The sequence below is a fragment of the Molothrus aeneus genome, chromosome 10, assembly GCF_037042795.1.
Source record: "Molothrus aeneus isolate 106 chromosome 10, BPBGC_Maene_1.0, whole genome shotgun sequence".
Classification (NCBI taxonomy): domain Eukaryota; kingdom Metazoa; phylum Chordata; class Aves; order Passeriformes; family Icteridae; genus Molothrus; species Molothrus aeneus.
The window spans coordinates 2,326,922-2,346,287 of NC_089655.1; the positions used below are offsets into that span (position 1 = coordinate 2,326,922).

Consider the following 19,366-nt stretch of genomic DNA (forward strand, 5'->3'; position numbering starts at 1 on the left):
AAACCCTCCTGTGGGCTTGGATTTCAAATAGTATTGCTTTACTATCAGGTATTTCAGATTAATTATATCTGAGAGTAGAGTAAGGACCACTGACTCAGAATCAAAGCACCTTAATGCCGATCAACCAATGAACTCTAAATCCACACCCCTAAGTGAACTCCAGCTGATTTCCTGTGTCCCTGTGCAGGCAGGTCCAGGGCCCCAGTGCTCTCCAGAGTGGTTCTTCTCTCCCAAGCAGAAGCAGCTTTTAAGTAAAGGAATTTGATGGCCTAAAATTGCCTCACCCTTCCTTTTTCCCTCCTTGGAAACAGCCTCTCTGTCTGCTGAGGAGCAAACACTGTACCATTACAATTAATGCCACCTTTGTAATGAAGAACTGCCAGGAAGACACTCTCTGCTCACTTCTGACTGGGATATCTCGTGGAAGGACCTGGAAAAGCTCTCAGTCTCTGTTACTCACTGACAGATTTCCCTGTCAGTCCCCACACTGCTGCTAAAACAGTGTTTTTATCTTTAAATCACAACTGATAACTTACACTTCTAGCAAGAGAAGGAGTTCCCACTCTGCTGAGTGTTCCCTTCCAGCCTTCTGGCAAAGTCAAACCAGGAACACATCCAAAAGTGAAACTACATGCCAGCACATGTATGATCATCTAGAGCTGGAGAATTGGATGCTGCCTCCTCTCTCCTGCTGAGCAAAGGTGCTCAAAGGCAAGAAAGCCTGTGGGGGAAATGAAAGGTGCTCTGCAAAAGCTGTTCACAGACTGGAAGTTCAACTGGCCCTACCAGCAGGACTTGCTGGTGCTCAGTGAAAACAAGAAAACCAAGGAATCAGGAAAAGGAAAGGGGCTGCCTGGTGTTCATCTCTACTTGGGTTGCCAAAACATCATGGAAGTGTTGCACAATCCTTTGTTATGGGCTGCTGAAAGCACTGGTGTCATTCTGGTGTAATTGGTTCATCTGTTACTGAACTTGCTCAGAGTTTGATGGGAAACCCAATAAACATAAAAGCACTTTCTGGGGGCTGGATGTTACTTCAGTTGTCAGCAGTGGGGCAGGTGTTGCTCACTTTTTTGGGCAATATTCTCTAGGGCTTAGGGGAGAAAAAGCCATCTAGCCCATGTGAAGGCAAATAAAATCAGTCTCTATAGCAACTGCAGTCAGTGTTCATCACAGTAAGTTTAGTTCTCCTGTGCTCTGTAAAAATAACATGTGTGTCAGCTTCTTACCTGGCTGAGGGCTGTCCTGGCCACAGAGCTGACAGAAACTCTGCAAGGGTAACTCCAGAATGAGTGCTGGCTGTCCCCACATGGCAGGAACCCCAAATTCCCTGGGATTTAGCTCCCTGCAGCTCCAGAGGGTGCTCCTCCTTCTCCTGCAGGACTTGGGCTTGTTCTGTTCTAATCTGGGGCCTTGGCCTTTTACAGCTGAGCTGGTGTTCCTGTTCAATTCAAGGTGAGGCACAGGGGCACTGAGAAATGATTTGCTTTAAATGAAGTTTCAGACTGTGGGCCTGAAGCTCTCTTACAGGGATGAGAAAACTCCCATTGCCTGAAGGGACTTTTCCTCATTCCTTCTGGAACGGGGCCACCACAACCCAGACAGAAAAGGAAAGAGTGAAAGAGTCCTTGGAAGCTTTTCCTGTGATGGGTACGAGGGGGTCTGTGCCTCTGGGAGGTGACACCTGGTGCCATCTCACATCTGATGAGTCCCAAGGAATGTGCAAGGCTCCCTCCTCCCTGTGAGCGTGGTGCCTGTGCCCTCATCATCCTTTGTTCCTTTTGTGATGCTGAGGAGGGAGGGCTCTGAAGGACATGGGGCTGTTTGAACTGTTTAATGCTCATTTCCTTGTTGCTATCAATTCTGCTTGACTCTAAACCCAGTCCTTGTGTTTGTATCTGAAAACTCAGCAATGTCTCTCTTGGGGTGTCCTCTGGGGATTTGGTCTGCGTGCAGTGAGATGATTCATTCAAAGCCAAATAGCTTTTCCTTATCACAAAAAAAAAAAAAAAAAAGGATGCAAAGTAGTGCAAAGGGTGAATTTGAGTCATTTAGCTCATTTTTCATATATTGAAGGTGCTGAAAAACAGGTAGGGGAAGGTTTGACTGATTGCTGAACACCCTGTGATACTGCTGGTTACACAGCCACAGTGCTTTGTTTGAAAAAATCCAGATAAATGCTTATGAAATGATCATCTCTTTTAATGGCAGCAAACCTGTCTGCTGAAGTGAAATTACAGGCTGCTCATAAACCTCAGAAATTAGAGAGCTGAACACTCATTGAAAAAAATGGGAGCTGTACCTCCTTCTCAAGTAAAAGTGTAAATTGAAATCTGAGGATTTTGGTGTTGTTCTGCTTGTGCTGGTGTGTGTGTGTATGGCCTTTTCTGTGTGTTTTTCATAAAATTGATGTCCCCTAGAGGGTATTATCCAGCAATTTGGCCAGAGGAGCTGCTGTGCCTGGTGCCAGATGTGGGAATGGTGTGAGGGCTGGGGTGGTGAGCTGATCAGGACAGGAGGCTGGGGAGCTACCACAGGAGAATATTTTTATTTCCAGCTACTACATCCTGCATGTTTCCAAGTTACACCTGCTCTCAGGTGGGGTTTGCAGCAGGTTACAGGGAATGGAACAGAAACCAACCATTTGTGTGGAAAACACACATTTTTATCACAAACCATGAATTATTTAAAGTGTCCAAAACACCTACCAACACCAGATTTGTATGCTCTAAGAACGAATCCTTACATGTACAAAACCCACCAGTCACAGAGCTGCAATACTGTTGTTAATGTAGAAATTCATACTGGAATTTAACAATCCACCTAGAGACAATATCAAGGGAAAAGATGAACTGAAAAATTCCTGGCATGCTTTCTAATCTGAAAATAACAAACTACTCTTTAAAAATATGTGCTTGTGAATAAATAATTGATTAGTATTGCTTAGCAGTAAGTGCATGTATTGCTTAGATTTCATCCACTAATATCACCTCAGTAAAAACCTCAATTCATGGCTTCTGCTTCTGTATTTTAAAACATTTGGTGTTATTTAGGTTATTAGAACAGTTGTGGTTTAGGGATAAAAAAAGAAATAGGTTGTGAAATAATGTTGTGACTACAAGGAAGCTTTTGTTAATATTGCAAAGAAAAAAACAAACCTACATCCCTGGAAGAAAAAGACAGCTTTGATCATCTGAAAAATCAAAAGTGTCCTTTTGGAACAGGTACCCTGGTAATGATATACACAGTGTTCACTCCCCCAGACCCCTGTGCTGGCTAATTATGGTAATTACAGCACTGTGGTACAAGTTTTTGACAGCTGTGTTGGCAGGGCTGTGGATTTGCTTCTGTGTGAAACTCCTCTGAAAGAAGGCATTCCCATGTAGTTTGGGATTTGAAAAGTAATTTTCCACAGAATGGTGCCATTTCATGTTTTCCTTCCAATCTGGGATGAAAATATTGTCAAATATTTTCAAATATGTCAAAATATTGAGATTGTGCTCAGAGTTGATGAGGGAGAAGGTTGTTCCCCTTTGTTTGTTTATAATTTTTCCTCCAGCTGCCCTTCTGGGGGTTCCCAATGCTTTTCTGTTTGTAGGGGGCACCACTGTTCCTCCCTCCCCAGAGATGCCCAGCAGGAGGATCCTGCAGAAGCTCCTCTGGGGGGTCACAGGGACAGTTCTGGGTGGAAGCAGAATGGTTTCAGCAGAATTGTTTCAGCAGAATTGTTTTGTAGGGATCTTTAGCTGCTCAGAGTGACCCCAAGAAGAGTTCCAAAGTCTCTTTTCCCAGCCCAGCGCTTGAAGAAGGAGTCAGGGCTCTTCATTTCTCGGTCTCAAGGTTGTTCATTGTTCCTTATCTATAAAATTCTTTCTCCTGCCCTGCCAAGGTCCATCCAGCAGGACAGTTCCAGGCACTCTGCCTGCCCCTGGGGTGGGGTTATGTCTTTATACTAAAAACTACAATGTGTACAATGTTTACAATTACTTCCCAATACCCATCACCTGTGTTAGACAGTGAGCTTCTACTCTAAACCAATCCTAAAGTGACACCATCACAGCAGAAGATGGAGGCCAAGAAGAAGAAGAAGGAGGAAGGCTGGACATGCCCAGTTCCCTCCATTTGCCCCCTGAACCCCCATACCAAAAACCCCCAAATCTACTTTTCCACCCCCTGATAACTTCACTATCATTCTACTTAATTTGTCATGGCTTGCAGATCTTTATCTAAGGTTGGTAATTTGCTCCAGGGCTCATAATCAAACCCACAGGGGCATCTTGGGCTCCATGCCAGGGTCTCTGAGCCCCCTGGCAGGGGTCTGGGCTGCTCAGGACAGCCAGAGGGATGTCCTGGGTCCTGACGTTGTTTCGGCAGAATTGTTTTGGCAGAATTGTTTCGGCAGAATTGTTTCAGCAGAATTGTTTCAGCAGAATTGTTTCAGCAGAATTGTTTCAGCAGAATTGTTTCCCAGCTCTGCTCCCACTGCTGCCCTGCACTCTCAGCCTCCCTGGCTGCCCTGGCCCCACAGGTGTCCCCAGAGCCCCCCCGCCCAAAGGGCTGGGGTCACTCTGCTTTGCTCCTAATGCTCACCAAGAGGCATTTCCAGAGATTCCCAGAGACAGGGGCTTTGCCCAGCTGGGTGCTGTGCATTCAGAGCTGCTCCTTCACTGAGTCTTCACTGCACTAACTTTGTAAGCTGACAATTAAAAAGTCCCTAAAATACATATTTTCCTAAGCTTCAGCTGCAATTTCTAAAGTTTGAAACATAACCAATACATGCACTTTAAATTTTTGTAGAGCTTTACCCTGTAACTGCATAGTTCATCATGATCTGTTCTGTTTGTACTGAAAAGCAATGTGAGACTTTTTGGAGGAGATAATCCAAGCCAGGGAGAGAGGGACCATCTGCAGGCTGGCCATTCCCTCCTGGAGAGCCTTGTGCCCCCTCTCCTCACATGCAGCTTGTTTCTTGGAGCCCCCCTACAGCACCAAGCTCTGGATCTCTCTTTTGGGCTTGGCTGGGCTTTGGCAGAAGCTCTTCAGAACCTGGGGTTTGTTGCTGCTTTTTCAGCCTGGACAAGGAACTCTGGGGGTGTTTGTTGCACCTCAGGAGCTCCACAAAGCACCTGTAAAACTGACACACAAAGAGAACAGCAGGTCAGCAGGAGTTTCATTCAGCTCAGGTTTTATAAGCCAGGCTTTATCTCATGATTTGGTATTAATAAAGTTCCTGGGATAGCTCTGGAACAGCATGGGTGTGACTATATTTTGTATTGGAGGTTGAAATGTTTTGTCAAATTAAACATATTTACTGAATGCAGGGAGCCCCTGAGGCAGGGAATGATTGGCATCTGACTCCATGATTCAGAATGCTGAACAATTGCTTTATTAAGCTATACTACATTACATTAATGCTATGTTGTAACTATACTAAAGAGATGCTATACTATACAAAAGAGACTAAAGAAAAAACTGTGACTGAGACACCAGGACACAGCTTTGAGCCAACTGGCCAAGGAAACAAAACAATCCTCAGCAGAATCCAATTGACAAATCCCTTCAGGTAAACAACCTCCACAACACACTCCACATGTGCAAAAACAAAAGGAGCAGAGAATAGAGATAAGAATTGTTTTCTCTTCTTCTCTCTGTGCCTTTCCAGAAAAATCCTGGGAGAGAGAATTGTGTGTCTCTCTGTCCAGAGAATGTGAATGCCACACGTGTCCTTGTGCCAAGAGCCCTTGAGCTCAGCAGAGCAGCACAGAGGGGAGAGAGCCTTGAACAAAATTCTGGCACAGGTCCCAGGCCTCCAGCAGCTGTCCTGTGTTTTATTGGTCACAGATATCACTGACTTGGTGGCAATGCAGAGAACAGAAGGGACTAAAGCTTCCCCAGCCTGTGGGATCTGTGACCTGCTGCAAGCCCTGCTGTGGCACAGGGATTTTGGGGAGCTGACGGTCGCTCCTGCTGCCTGCATCAGGGTGTGGATACATCCCCTTGCTCAGAGTGGGGAAGGAATTGAATTAATTGAGTTACCAATGGAACTGATGCTGGCTGCTTTGATTTGGGTCTGACCAAGGAAAAGATGAGATGTTTAAGCTCTCAGGAGGGGTTGGTTCAATATCCATAACTGGAGGGATTTTTTCAGTTGCACGGCAGAACATTCTGTGGATCTGAGGGCAGAGGGAATGTGCAAAGCATGAGGACAAGGAAAGTGCCTGTAGCTGAAAAAATAGGAATTTCAGGTGGTGTGGATTGTGTGCATGGCCCCCCTAAGGCTGCAGGGTCAAAGGCTGGTAACTGATCTCTACACTCCAGAGTCCAAAACAGCATCACTGGTAATTCTTTGTACAACTGCTAGCAATGAGCTCTGACAACTCTTGTTATCAACAGCCAAGAGAAAAATCATGCTGGTTTTTCATCAGCAGCCTTGCTTGCTGGGGAAAGTGGCTTTTTTAAAGTTTTACACAATTTTTGTATCAGCTGAGGTTCCTTTTTTTTTCAATGAGAAACTGCATTTTCTCAGGATTAAAAACTTACTTTGTAATAATCAGAATTTTTTCATCAGCCTCTTACCACAGCATTGAAATATTAAGCAGCTTCAAAACTCATGGGCAGTGCTGTCTATTTTCTAGTTTTCTCTTTGCCCCTTCCCCTCCTGGTCAAGCTCACATGGCTATTCCCAGGTACCTTTCTGCAGCCTTTCAGTCCCCAGTGAATTCCTGTTACACTGGAGAGTCTCCTCAATCTGCTTCACCTGGTCCTGGATGCATTTCCTGTGTGTGATGTTATTTTAGCTGGCCTGTTCTCAGATTTTATCCAGCCTCATTAGAGATTTCTGGGCACTGACCAGAGCAGGGGGGAGCCTGGACACAGAATTGGTTTAGGAATAGCCCAGGATTAGAGGGCAGTGTCAGCTGTGTGAGCTCTCAAGGCATCTCCTCCAGATTCCCACAGCCTCAGGAATGCTGTTGGTGTTGAATGTGGTTTTCTGGGTGGCCAACACCTCCTGCTTTCCCATGCCTGGCACCCCTGGGTGGCTGCAGCATCTCCTGGCCTGAGGTTCTCTCCTGAGTGCAGGGAAACCCAAACTATTGACTTCTCATTCTGCACTGAGTGGAACCCTGAGTACTGATTGCTGCTAAAATACCAACTGAGCCATGGAAACCAAGTGGAATTTAAGAAAAATTTTAAAATCCACCACAAACCCCCCTCCACAAAAAAAATGAAGCATGTGTGGAGCACCTGGAGTAAAAGTTTATGGTGAACTTCAGGAGTCTGACATGGACAAACCCAGTTTAATTTGTGTCTAGCTGCTGTTTGTGTCAGCAAGCTATTTAGTAAAAGGATTAATTTAGAATTGTCTGTAGAAAGCTCCTGAGCACAGTCTGTGTTGTTTTGGAGGGCTCTTTGCAGCCATGCACAGGTTGAGATCAGCCTGAGCTGCCTCTCTGGCTGTGACAGGGCTGGGTGTGTTGGCAGTGAGGCAGAGTTTCCCTTTGTGTGCTGGGCTTTCCTGGCAGGGGATGGCAACAGCTCCCAGCACTGCAGGGGTTTCATCAGAGAGTTTATTCAAAAGCTAAACAGGGAGGAGAAGGGACAGAAGGGAAGGTGGCAGGGGGGGCTGCACCCCCTGGGCTGTTTGTTTTTGGCACTGAGTGGAGCTGGTGGATGCTGAGGAGATGATGGATGCCGAGGAGATGATGGATGGTGTCAGGGAAACTTTCACTCCCTGGCAATTTCTCATGTCCCAGGAAAAACACCCACAGCTAATTCAAGCCAGACTTAAATCAATCTTTTACCATCATCATTTGTTTCCAAGAGAGAGTGAGCAATTTACTATCTGTGCTTCCTAACAGCTTCCAAAAACCATTCCAAGTGGACAACTTGCTGGACCCAGAGAAACAAATGCTCCACCTGCTGTAATCCCAGCAATGCAAAGATCAGTGCAATGGGCTGCTGGAGCTGGCTGAGGGATTGGAGGAGCTCTGATGCTCTCTGGTTTTCTCTGCAGATCTCTGCTCATCTTCACTTTTATTGTCAGTCCCTGTGCTGCTGCCTGCTGTGCCCTGCTGCAGCTCCTCTGGCACTGCCTTCGGGATCCTCACCAGCTCCTCAGAGGGGACAGCAGGACAAGGAGTGGCTGAAGGATTTTGGGGGGTTAAAAGAGTAAATCAGAGAGCTGCTGTTGTGAGGAGGAGGAGGAGGAGTTGCTGTGGGCAGTGTGCTGTGCTGGGCTGGGCTGGGTGTGGAGCAGCAAGGGCTCACATCCTCACAACACTTCAGTATCTGAGACACCTCAGACAATTTCTGTGCTTCCACTCTTGCCAGAACATGGATTTCTTCTCTTTTTGCTGAATTGGGCAATTGAAAGGAAGGACCAAAAAATCATTTGATATTTGCACATGTGGGGAGCTGCTTGTCCAACTGCCAAAAATGCAGATTTGTTGAATAAATTTGCTCCTTGGAGCCCTTTTTCAGAGCTTCCCTCTCATGGGTCTGGGTGATGTCACTGATGCTCTCTTTATCTCCTGTGGTAATTATTTATTGTGGTGTTATGGGTCCCAGGACATCTCATCTCTCTCACCTTGTCTCACCAGGACAAGGTGAGAGAGATGAGAATTGACTCCAAGTTCTCAGAAGGCTGATGTTATGTTTTATGTTATGTTATGCATGATATATTATATTATATTAATCATATCATATTATATCATATTATTGATATACTAAAACTATACTAAACAAAGAGAAAGGAGACATCAGAATGCCAGACAAGAATGAATAATAAAAACCCCTGACTGACCAGAGTCCTGACACAGCCAGACTGGGATTGGCCATTAATTAAAAACAATTCACATGGAACCAATCAAAGATGCACCTGTTGGTGAGCAACCTCCAGGCCACATTCCAAGCAATCAGATAATTATTGTTTACATTTCTTTTCTGAGGCTTCTCAGGAGAAAAATCCTGGTGAAGGGATTTTTCTGGAGAAAATATGGCAGTGCCAATCTCCCCTCACTATTTTGTCCCTCCTTGCACAGATGGAATCCAGAGGGAGGGAGGAAGGGAGGAAGGATTTCACTGACCTGTTTGTTCAGAAACACGTAGATGATGGGGTTGTGGACAGTGCTGCTCTTGGCAAGGATGGCTGGGATGATGCTGGCTGCAGGGCTGATGAGGCCAGGCTGCCCAAAGGTGGCCAGCAGTGCCACAGCTGCATAGGGCAGCCAGCAGAGGAGGAAGCACATCACCATCACCATCACCATCACCATGAGCAGGAGGCGCTGCTCCCAGCCCCCGGGGCGAGCTGCTCACCTGGGGACAGAGCACAGGGAGGGTCCTGCTGTGGTCACAGGTCACTCCACAAACAGGGCAGCACTGCTGGGGTACCTTCCTTGAGCTGTACTGCAGCATCAGCCTCGGGACATGGCTGAGACAGTGGCAGGATGGCAAAGCTCAGGTACAGCCAGCAGCAGCCAAAGGTGGCTTTGATACAGAGCATCTGAAAAGCTTTTTAGCCAATAGCACATTGCCAAAGCTTACAGACAGTGGTTCTAGGTCATTACTAAAAGCACACTCATACCTACTTCACACAATGTTTCCTTGTCTGCTTTATATTAACAATATACAATACAACATTATTAAGTTTAAACCTTCTACCACATTTTCCTGCAGTCTTAAGGTCCATCTTAGCAAAGCTGAAGACTCAAGCTATTGTTTCATTCCTTGCTTGCTGTACCATTGTAACTTTTTCTACCTCCAGACTTTGCAGCTGATTCTAAGTTTCTCTGCTCTTTCTCTTTCCAAGGTCTGGTTTCCCAGCTTTCTGATAATCTTCTTACTTTTACTATTTCCCACACCTGGGAGCTCCTGGGATGGCTGCACTAAGGGCAGGGCTGGGGTGATGAGTGCTGAGTGTGTCCCTGACAGCTCCTGCAGTGGTGCCTTTTTGAGCTACCTGAAAACAGAGGCCAGGCAGAATTAAGGCAATAAAAGCAGTTCTATTTATTGAAGGGCATTCAGGGCAGGTGAAGCCCCCCAGGGCTACACCCAAAATGGACCATGGCTCACAGGTTTTCACACTTTTATAAGTTTGGTCCATTTGCATATTGGGGGTTCATCTTCCAATTCCAGCTCCAGGTAATGAAGCCATGTACCCCAAGTTTGCTGCCCCCAACTCACTTTTGTTTCCATCTCTGGGGGCCTGAGGCAGTGAGGTGTCCTTGCTTGCCAGGCCTGGAGAGGAATTGTTGTGTCTGCCCAAAATGGGAAAGCAGCAGCTCCCACTGTGTGTGGAGTTTAGAATCACAGAATTACAGAATAATGAGGCTGCAAGAGACCTCTGAGATCACCGAGTCCAACCTGTGCCCTAAGACCTCACCCAGACTACAGCACCCAGTGCCATGCCCAGCCTTTTTGTAAACACATCCAGAGATGGTGATTCTACCCCCTCCCTGGGAAGAGCATAAAGAGTTATACACTAAAGAGCTGCAGGATTACAAATACATGAAAAATACACAAGCTGAAATCCCAAGGCATCAGCAGGACCAGCAAAAGTGCTCAGCACCTACAACAGCCTCCTCCAGCTCACTGCAAACCCCAGCTTTGAACAGGAGTGCCCTGGGCAGGAGGCAAGGAGGGGAACGAGCCCTGGTGTGAGCAGCTCCCAGAGCCTCTGCCCAGTCCTGCAGGAGATCCCCAGGCAGGTTGGGAGGTGCCTGCACCCACAGCACTGGGGCTGAGGGAGCTCCCTTCCCTGGCCCCATGGCCAAAGGCAGCACTTGAATTCAAGTCATTCACAGCTGAGAGTAAATCCCACTGCTGGGCTGGGCCTCATCTGCTTTGCTGTTGTCTGTGTGGTTTGAAAACCAGACCTTTCAGTGGCTGCTGTGTCATGCCTGCACTCAGAAGTGCTGCAGCAAGCACAAGGAACTCATTACTACAAGCAGTTTTATGGGGAATCCCTCAGGATGTATTTGAGTGTTGGAAGTCACCTTGAGACTAATTAAAAAACCTAACCAAAACTGTTCAAAAAATAGAACATATCTGTAATTGCCTGCTGAGGGAACTCAAATATCAAGTACTTTATAAATATCTTGTTAATGTGCAAATGAAATCTTTTATGACACTTGTCTGTGATTTAAAAGGAAAAAAAAGTGGCATTTGCTGCTAGGCAAAAAAAAGTTGTTAATCAAAATATTTCCATTAGCAAGAAGTGAATATTTCACTCAGAGCCACCCACAGGCATCAGTAGCTCAGATTTATTCACAGCCATCTCAGACAAAGCTCACATTTATCTTCTTCCATTGTATCTCATGGAGCTGATAAGAATTTTGTACTCCACATTCCCTGGGTGTGGATTTCTGGAGAGTCTGCCAGACCTTGGTATCAAACTTCACCCAGGCTGTGTGATGAAGTCCAGACAGCTGGACTGGGTGGAAACAAGGCTGGAGACCAGAGAGGGGCTGAATTTGCATCATGTGTGCTTGGTTTGGTTTGTGAGGCTCCTGAGGAGGGGCACTGCAAGGCATCAGCACCAGCTGCCAGGGCTCTGCATCCCCACACAAACCCCAGCTCTCCATCCTCACAGAAATCCCAGCCCTGCATCCCCACACCAACCCCAGCCCTGCATCCCCACACCAATCCCAGCTCTGCATCCCCACAGAAATCCCAGCTCTGCATCCCCACAGAAATCCCAGCTCTGCATCCCCACAGAAATCCCAGCTCTGCATCCCCACACCAACCCCAGCCCTGCATCCCCACACCAACCCCAGCCCTGCATCCCCACACCAACCCCAGCCCTGCATCCCCACACAAACCCCAGCTCTGCATCCCCACACCAACCCCAGCCCTGCATCCCCACACCAACCCCAGCTCTGCATCCCCACACCAACCCCAGCCCTGCATCCCCACACCAATCCCAGCTCCTCTGTGCCTTCCTGAGGCTCTCCTGTCCCCCCATGCCAGGAAGCTCCTGGGGAGGTGCTGGGTGAGGGCTTGCCTGTGGAGCACCTCAAGGAAAACCAAAACTCCCTTTGGTTCTATTAATTTCCATCAATTCCAGAAAAGGAAACCCAACCACCTCTTCCTTCAGCTAAGGCCAGAGAGGACAATGTTTCACTGGTGTGTTCCAGCTGGAAGTCAGGCTGCTGAGAGCTGGGATGGCAGGAGGGCTCTGCAGGGAATTCCTTCATTATTCCTTTAATAACCCTGAGCAGGGCTGGGGTCCCAGGGGGCTGAGCAGTGCTCTGCACATCTGCAAACCCTGCTGCAGGGGAGGAACAGCTGCTTTGGGGCACTGCTCCAGCTCAGAGCCCATGGGGGACCACTGCTGCTGCTGCTGCTGCTGCTGCTGCCTGTCCCAGCTGGGCAGTGCTCCCTGCTCAGCTCACTCACCAGCTGTCACCCTCTTGGCTTTTGAAGTGTTTTATCCTTTCCTAAATAAAAGAGAAAAGCTTGCAGGTTTCAGACTGCTGATGCCAGGGAATGGCTTCATGGGTAAGCAAGGAAAGGTTTCCATTTCCTGGCCAGCAGCAGGATTTTGTTATTTTCGTCCTATGAGGTCAGAAATTGAAGGGGTCCCAGTTGTGATGGTTCCAGCTGTGGGTTCCTCTGGGTCTGCACTGAAGGCACTCCAGACAGCAGTTTCATGTTGGGACTCAGGTGTTTATTATTCCTTATCAGTCAAACAGTCTCACTGCTGTGAGTTCTGCAGCTTTTCATTAGAAGGCACAAAATGGCCAACAATCTCTTGGTACAAGGTCTCCTAAGACTAAACTGTCCAATTAAGAACTGACACCTGGATTATTTTCCCTTTGAACCCAAGAACTGATCCCACAGAGCCCCCAGTGCAGACTTTTCTGCCCAATTCCAAAATGCCACCCAAACCCATGGAGAAGAAGGAAGAAGCAGCATGAAGAAGAAACCCAGGACAACACCCTGTGCCTCCATCCTGCTGCCATCCACAACACACTAAAAACCCCAAACCCTCAATTTCTCACCCAGTGATGCACCTGCACTGCTCTCTATAATCTATTGCACACTTTTGTGGGTTCCAGTCTGTCTTGAAGTCTGGGAAACTTTCTCCATGGATGAGGGTCAGAGTCAGTGCTGTCCTGGGGGTCAGGGCAGCCCAGAGCAGACACAGGAATGAATATTCCCTGTGCTGCCCTGGGGTTGCACAAGAAATTGTGAATATCCTCCCACTTCTGTAACTCTCCTTGAAGCATTTTTTGCTTTTGGCTACAAGGCTCCCCTGGTCAGTCAAGGAAACCTGAGATATTCATATTTGATATGAATATTCTGCATATTCACACATGCAGAAAACTTCTGCAAAACTAAATCAAACCCATCAACCTTGAAGTGCTGCTGCACCCCATCAGCAGAGGGAGCCTTGGCTGTCCCCTGTAGCTGTGGGCTGTGCCTGGCACCAGATCACCCTCTGGAGGTGGGCAAAGCAAAGAGCTCTGCAAAAGTGATGCTGCTGAATGGAGCTGTGGGCTTTTAGTTTAATTTTGTCTTTTTTATTATTATCACTGCATTAATTAAAGGGGTGGGGCTATTTTGGGGCTATGATTTATTGCTCAGATAAACATCAGTCTCAGAGGCTGTGAGATTTTAGAGGAGCAAGCAGTAGCCATAGCTCCAAGCAGTCACAAGTTCTTCATTACAAGGCAATATAGAACCTTCTGATCCAATGGACAGTTGCCACTGGGTTTATTTTGCTTTTCTAACCTGCACTTCTACTGCACTGTGGATACTTTTACCCCATGGGGTCACATGCACACAAATGCTTCTATCATAACCTCCAAACTCTCAGCTTATTCCATACAACCCCACCCTTACATTATAAACCCTTCACATTTTATCAATCCAATTTTTTACTTACTTCAGGCATACTCTTACTTACAACTATAGAAACATAACTTTATGATTTTTCAGCTAAATGTCTGTGTATTGTATTTTTACATCAATCCAGCCTTCTCCCAAGGCTGCAGACCAAACCCTCCTGTGTCTGTGCAAGTTTCTGCCTTTTCATTTCCCACAGTGTCAGTAACTCCCAGGAGAGCCAAGAGCACAGGTCTGGCCTGTGCCTGCCCTTGGTTCTGGCCCATGGAGGGTGGGAATTCAGCCCAGGCTGCTCCTGGCTCAGGGTTAGCACAGGGGAACCCTGGCTGTGCACTCTCCTCTGCTTCTGGCTTGGCCAAAAATCTCAACTTCAATCTGCTGTGCAAGAAATTTGTTTTTAAAATCTCACTGTTTCTGTAGCATTTGGTATAGAAAACAGCAGTGGAAAATGTGCTTTTATAGCCCTTGTACTTTATTCACTGGAAATTGAGTCTCTGCTCCTTCTAAAATGATCTTTTCTGTTTCCTAAAATTCATTTTGCCTCTATATCAGAGCTTCAGTGTGGAATGTGTGTCCCAGTGTACTGAGTTAGCAGGACTGGGGAGCTGCAAGCCCTGGCCCCACCTTGCTCTTGCAATGGATTTTTCCTCTTGCTTCCCATGGCTGCTGATTTTTTACTGGCTCAGTTTCTTTGTGTTTTCTCCTGCAGAGAAGCACCTCAAGGTGGTGATTCAGCCTGCAGAAGTGATTAATTTGCCTTTTTTTTTAAATCCCACTGACCATAATTGGGACTGTACACAGCAGGAATGCTCCCCAGGGTGTTTGTGTGGGGTGGCACAGCCAGGAGCTGTGGGTGAGGGACTGATGCAGCAAACAATGGGGAAATGGGGACAGGTTTAACCAGAGGTCACTGTGGACACAGCACATCCTGGCTGGTGCTGCTGACTGTGCACAGAGAGCAGAGGCAGCACTTCACCAGGAAAGCAAAATCGTGCTCTCAGCACTGAGGATGGGAATTGCTCAGCCACATCCAGGCCTGGAGAGCACAGCTGAGCCACCTGGGGGGCTCAGCCATAAAATCCCCCCGGTGAGGAACTCCTGGATCCCCAGGGCTGTGTGAGAACCTCAGCTGAGGATGTGACTGTGCTCTCTGCCTTTCTGTGAAACCACCACACTCTTTAGAGCTTGGAGAATTGACAGCAATGCTCATGGGACTGAGAGGATGAGAAATGTCAGAATAAGGGAGATAAAGGGGAAAAAAACCTCAACCAAAGTGTGCATGGGCTGGCCCAAAGGTGCCTGATATTTGGTCTCTTCAAGCCAGGTCTCATAAGCCCTTGGAGATCTGTAGCACACCTGAGGTATCTCAGCCACCTCAGATAGCTTAAAATCAGCAGGGTGGCTTCTGTGGCAGTGTTGGAAACATGAAAGTTTTAATAAAAGGCAAAATAACAAAACTCTTTACAGAGAAAAACCAATCCAGGTGCAAGAGGTCCTCCTGCTCCTCAGGAGGTGTAAAACACCTCACCTCCTCAGGTGTAAAACACCTCACAAAGGTGATTATTTCCTTTTGTTCTCTTCTTCTTCTAGTGAATTGCTCAGGGGGAACTTTTTGGCTCCTGTCCAAGTGGCTGTCCTTCAGTTTGAGGTGAAGTCCCCAGGGTCCTATGAGATGCCTTTTTACCCAATTGAGGAGAGAAACTTCTGGGCTTTTTTCCTTTTTAAGGAGACAAAGGATAACTTTGCCACTCTGTTCAAAGGAGGCACATTCCTACAGGTGCCAGCTGTGGGCAAAGCAGAGACAGAAGGGGCAGCACAGGCAGCCCTGGGCTGTGGCAGCAGCTGAGCAGCCTCAGGCACCACTGCCTGCTCAAAGGGAGCCCAAGGGCTCTGAAACCAGACACACCCAGCTCTGGAGAATCCATGGCTGGGGCTGTTGGAGCATGGACTGAGGAACCAGCTCAGTGGAGATGGGATTCATGCACAGCCTGGGCATTGAACTGCACAGCCTGGTTCCTTCTGAGGAGGATGTGAGAGCTCCTGGAGTCCCTGCCCATCAGCACATGCCCTGCTTCTAATAATTGATAAATGTAGCTGGCTAAATTGGATGCTTTAGGGGAAACCCTCAGCCCTTTGGGGCTGGGATTAGAGGATCCTTAAGGTCCCTTCAAACCCAACACAACCCATTCAATGATTACTGAGAATTTCCTTGAAGTTCTGAAGCAGTGGGCAGCCATTCAGTGCTGGTTGAACAATATTTCATGATCTGTCCCAATACTAATTAAAACAAGTTTTGCTTGGAGAAGAAATTAATGGCTGACACTCCCATGCAGAATTGTTGCAAGAACAAGTTAGATTTGATTTTTAAGGAAGTTTTTTTCTATCTCTGCTAGCATTCAAACCTTTGAATTATATTAAAACCTCTAAGTACAGTGATAAAAGCTAGGAACTCCTTATCTGCACTGACAGTGAAGCACTGCCCTTCTCACAGCCCCATCACTCAGTGCCTTGCCATGGGGATGAGAGTGGGGAGAGCAAGTGCCAGCTCTGCTCCCTGCCTGTTTTAATGCTGTGTGTGAGAGGGGAGCTCTGCTCCTGACAGACCTGGGGCTTTACCCCAAACCAGAGATGGAACAGCCCTGAGCCAGCAGGACAGCACAGATGGGGCAGAGCAGAGCTGGGCACCCAAAGTGACACGAGGCAAAAAGCAGCTGCACTGCTGGTTTGTCACTGGGAGCTTCTGCTCCCAGATCCCCAGAGTGCTGATCACTGCACTGGGTCTGGTAAACTGCAATATCATCAGGCCAGGCTTCATCACTGATGGCAAAACCCACATTCCTTTGTCTGAGTGAAAGACAAACCTTTTGTGGTGCCCTTTGTGCAACGACAGCCAAGCCCTGTCCCTCCTGGCTGGGGCCCAGGCCTTTCCTGTATCAAAGAGCACAATTAGAAGCCCTTCTGATTTATTTATATATAAATATTTCTGCATGCTTTGGGGGAAATGGGGGAATGTGAGGTGAAAGATGTGGGATGGAAAGGGTTTCTCAGTCCTCTGAAAGTCCCAGAAGATGCAGCAGCTTTTCCTGCAGGGGCAGAGGAGCCTCCTGCCCTGCCCTGCCCTGCCCTGCCTGGGGCTGGGGGCTCTGCCAGCCCAGAGCTCACCCAGCAAAGCTGAGCTGGCAGGGACAGGGGAGATGGGAACTGATTGCAGCCAGGGGGTGCTGGTGTCAGGGCAACCCCCACAATTACTGTCAGGCCTGGGACTCCTTGCTCAGGAGAGAAGCAAGGCTGTCTGTGGGCTGTGCAGAGCCTTCCTTCCAACCACAACCACAGCATTCCTGACTCTTGGCTCCTTACCTGGCACTAAAGGTATTTTTATGGATAATGGAACACCTTATCCACAGGAAGGAATAAAACATCTGTAAGAAACTCCTTTTGCCTCCAGCTGCTGAATATTTTCAACCAGAATTCCATCCTTCTTTTGCAGAAGAGGTGTTGGGCTGGGGGAGCTGAGCCTGGAGTTTGGCTGCGCTCAGGAGGTGCCCTGCTCTTCCCTTCTGCTCTCCTTTCCCTTCCTGCTCTCCTTTCCCTTCTGCTCTCCCTCTTGCTCTCCCTTCCCTCTTGCTCTCCTTTCCCTTCCTGCTCTCCTTCCCTTCTTGCTCTGCTCTCCCTGCTGGAGGTTTCTGGGCTGCCCTGCCCTGTGCCCAAGCAGAGATTGCAGCAGATGTCTGTGTGTTGGGAAGGATGAAAGTTTGCCAAGACAGTCTCACAGATATGTGTGCTTAGCAGAAAAATTTTTAAATGTGGAGTCTGATGAAAGAATAGAGATGGAGGCAAGTTTTGATATAGAAGAAAAGAATTGCTGAGCCAGTCTCACTGGATAACTAAAGAGACAAAGGGTGTGTGAGTTAGAAGGGGTTTTTATGGCTTAGAGCAAAGGATAAACCCACCCCAAACAAGAAGATGTTTTGACTGAGAAAGAAGATAGAACAGGCAAACAAGGCAGCAAAGTTGCAAGTAGAAAAAAGGTCACAGAATTTTGCACTGCAAGAAAACTGAAAACCAACTTCTAGATTAAACTGTAATGTACTGACTTTTAGTGACTGGAGAACAGTAACATGAATATGGTAATTACAGTAGTTATGATAGGCTATAGGTAATAGTTAAGGGATAGATTGGTTCTACTGTATTGAGATGCTCAGTAAAGAAAAGTATAGAATGCATTGTAACCAAAAGTCTATAATGCATTGTAACTAAAAGAAAAGTCTATAATGCATTGGAACCAAAAGAAAAGTCTGTAATGCATTGGAACCTAAACCAAAGGGTCTCCAGGCCTGCCTGCAGCTGGAGCTGACAGCTGTGGGCACAGCTCTGTCACCCATGACCCTGGACTGCTGTGACACCTTGGATGGAATAAACTGCATTTTGTATACACTAAACTGCATTTTGTATACAATAAACTGCACTTTGGAGAGCCCCTGGAGTCCCACATCCCTCATTTCAGCTCTTACATCTGTGACCTGCACATCTGAGAGGTGCCCCCCTCTCCTCTGAAGGCAGAGGAATCTTCAGCCACCTCAGGACATTTGTATCACTTGGCTTGACAAGCCCACATAAATTACTGACTTTTCTAGTCACACATTTCCTTTCCCCCTGCCTTTTTCCTGTGCTGTTTTACCTTTGACTCCACCTCACAGTTTGGGTTGCCCTGAGCATCTCCTTGCTTTTGGAAGGCTGTGGAGAGCTCTACCTCACTTGGCTGTGCTGTGAAAGGGAACCAGATGACAAATGTGACCATTCCTGGTGTACAAAATGTGCCCCAAATCCCACTAATGCTTCTGCTTCAGCTTCAAACCTAAATACAGGCTGTGTGCATGTGCCTTAATGCACCAGAACACCCCAAGTTTGCCTGCTCATACAAAGAGGGCACACACCAGTCTGGTGGCTCCAAACAAAACCTCTGACCCTGGGCTGTGCTCCTGGTGCTGCCCAGCACCAAGAGCTGGGGGAAGATTTGCCCCTGAAAATCATCTTTTCTTTTCCTGTGAATGAAGGCTGTGGAAAATCTCCTGTAGTAAGTGAATTAACGAGATTGGTGCTGTGGAAATTCGGCCAAAAGCACTGAAAGGTGACTCTAAGAGAGGCAGGTGGTCTCAGGCTGGTGGGGGATCACAGAGCCCATGCAGGGAGCAGCCACTCCTGGTGGCTCCCTGGCAGCTGCTGCTCCAGCATTAACACAGAGCTCTGCCAGAGCTGCTGGGGAGGTGAGGAGAGAGAGAAGAAATCCTTTCACCTCTGCTGGGCACATGCCTTTCACCTCTGCTGGGCTGATGCCCTTCACCTCTGCAGCAGTAATTTTTCTCGTTTCTAAGAGGGCTTGGAAGGTGCTGGAAGAGTCAGTGAGGGCTGCAAGGCAGGAGCTCTCTGGGTCAGGTACCCTTTGAAGTGCTCACAGCATCCTCTCACACCCACCTCTGTCCTCTTAAGGGTGCACCTCATGAGTTAAGATCAAAATTTA

The 19,366-nt window shown here is 47.5% G+C and overlaps 1 protein-coding gene across 1 annotated transcript in view; it reads right to left on the reverse strand.

The window, feature by feature from the left end:
• Positions 1-2,529: 2,529 nt before the first annotated feature.
• Positions 2,530-19,366, reverse strand: part of LOC136560820 (opsin-3-like) — a 31,212-nt gene continuing 14,375 nt past the window's right edge. Inside the window, exon 4 of the mRNA XM_066556879.1 lies at positions 2,530-5,134. Coding sequence (XP_066412976.1) covers positions 4,952-5,134 — 183 coding nt within the window. The 3' untranslated portion in view covers positions 2,530-4,951. The remainder of the gene's footprint in view (positions 5,135-19,366) is intronic.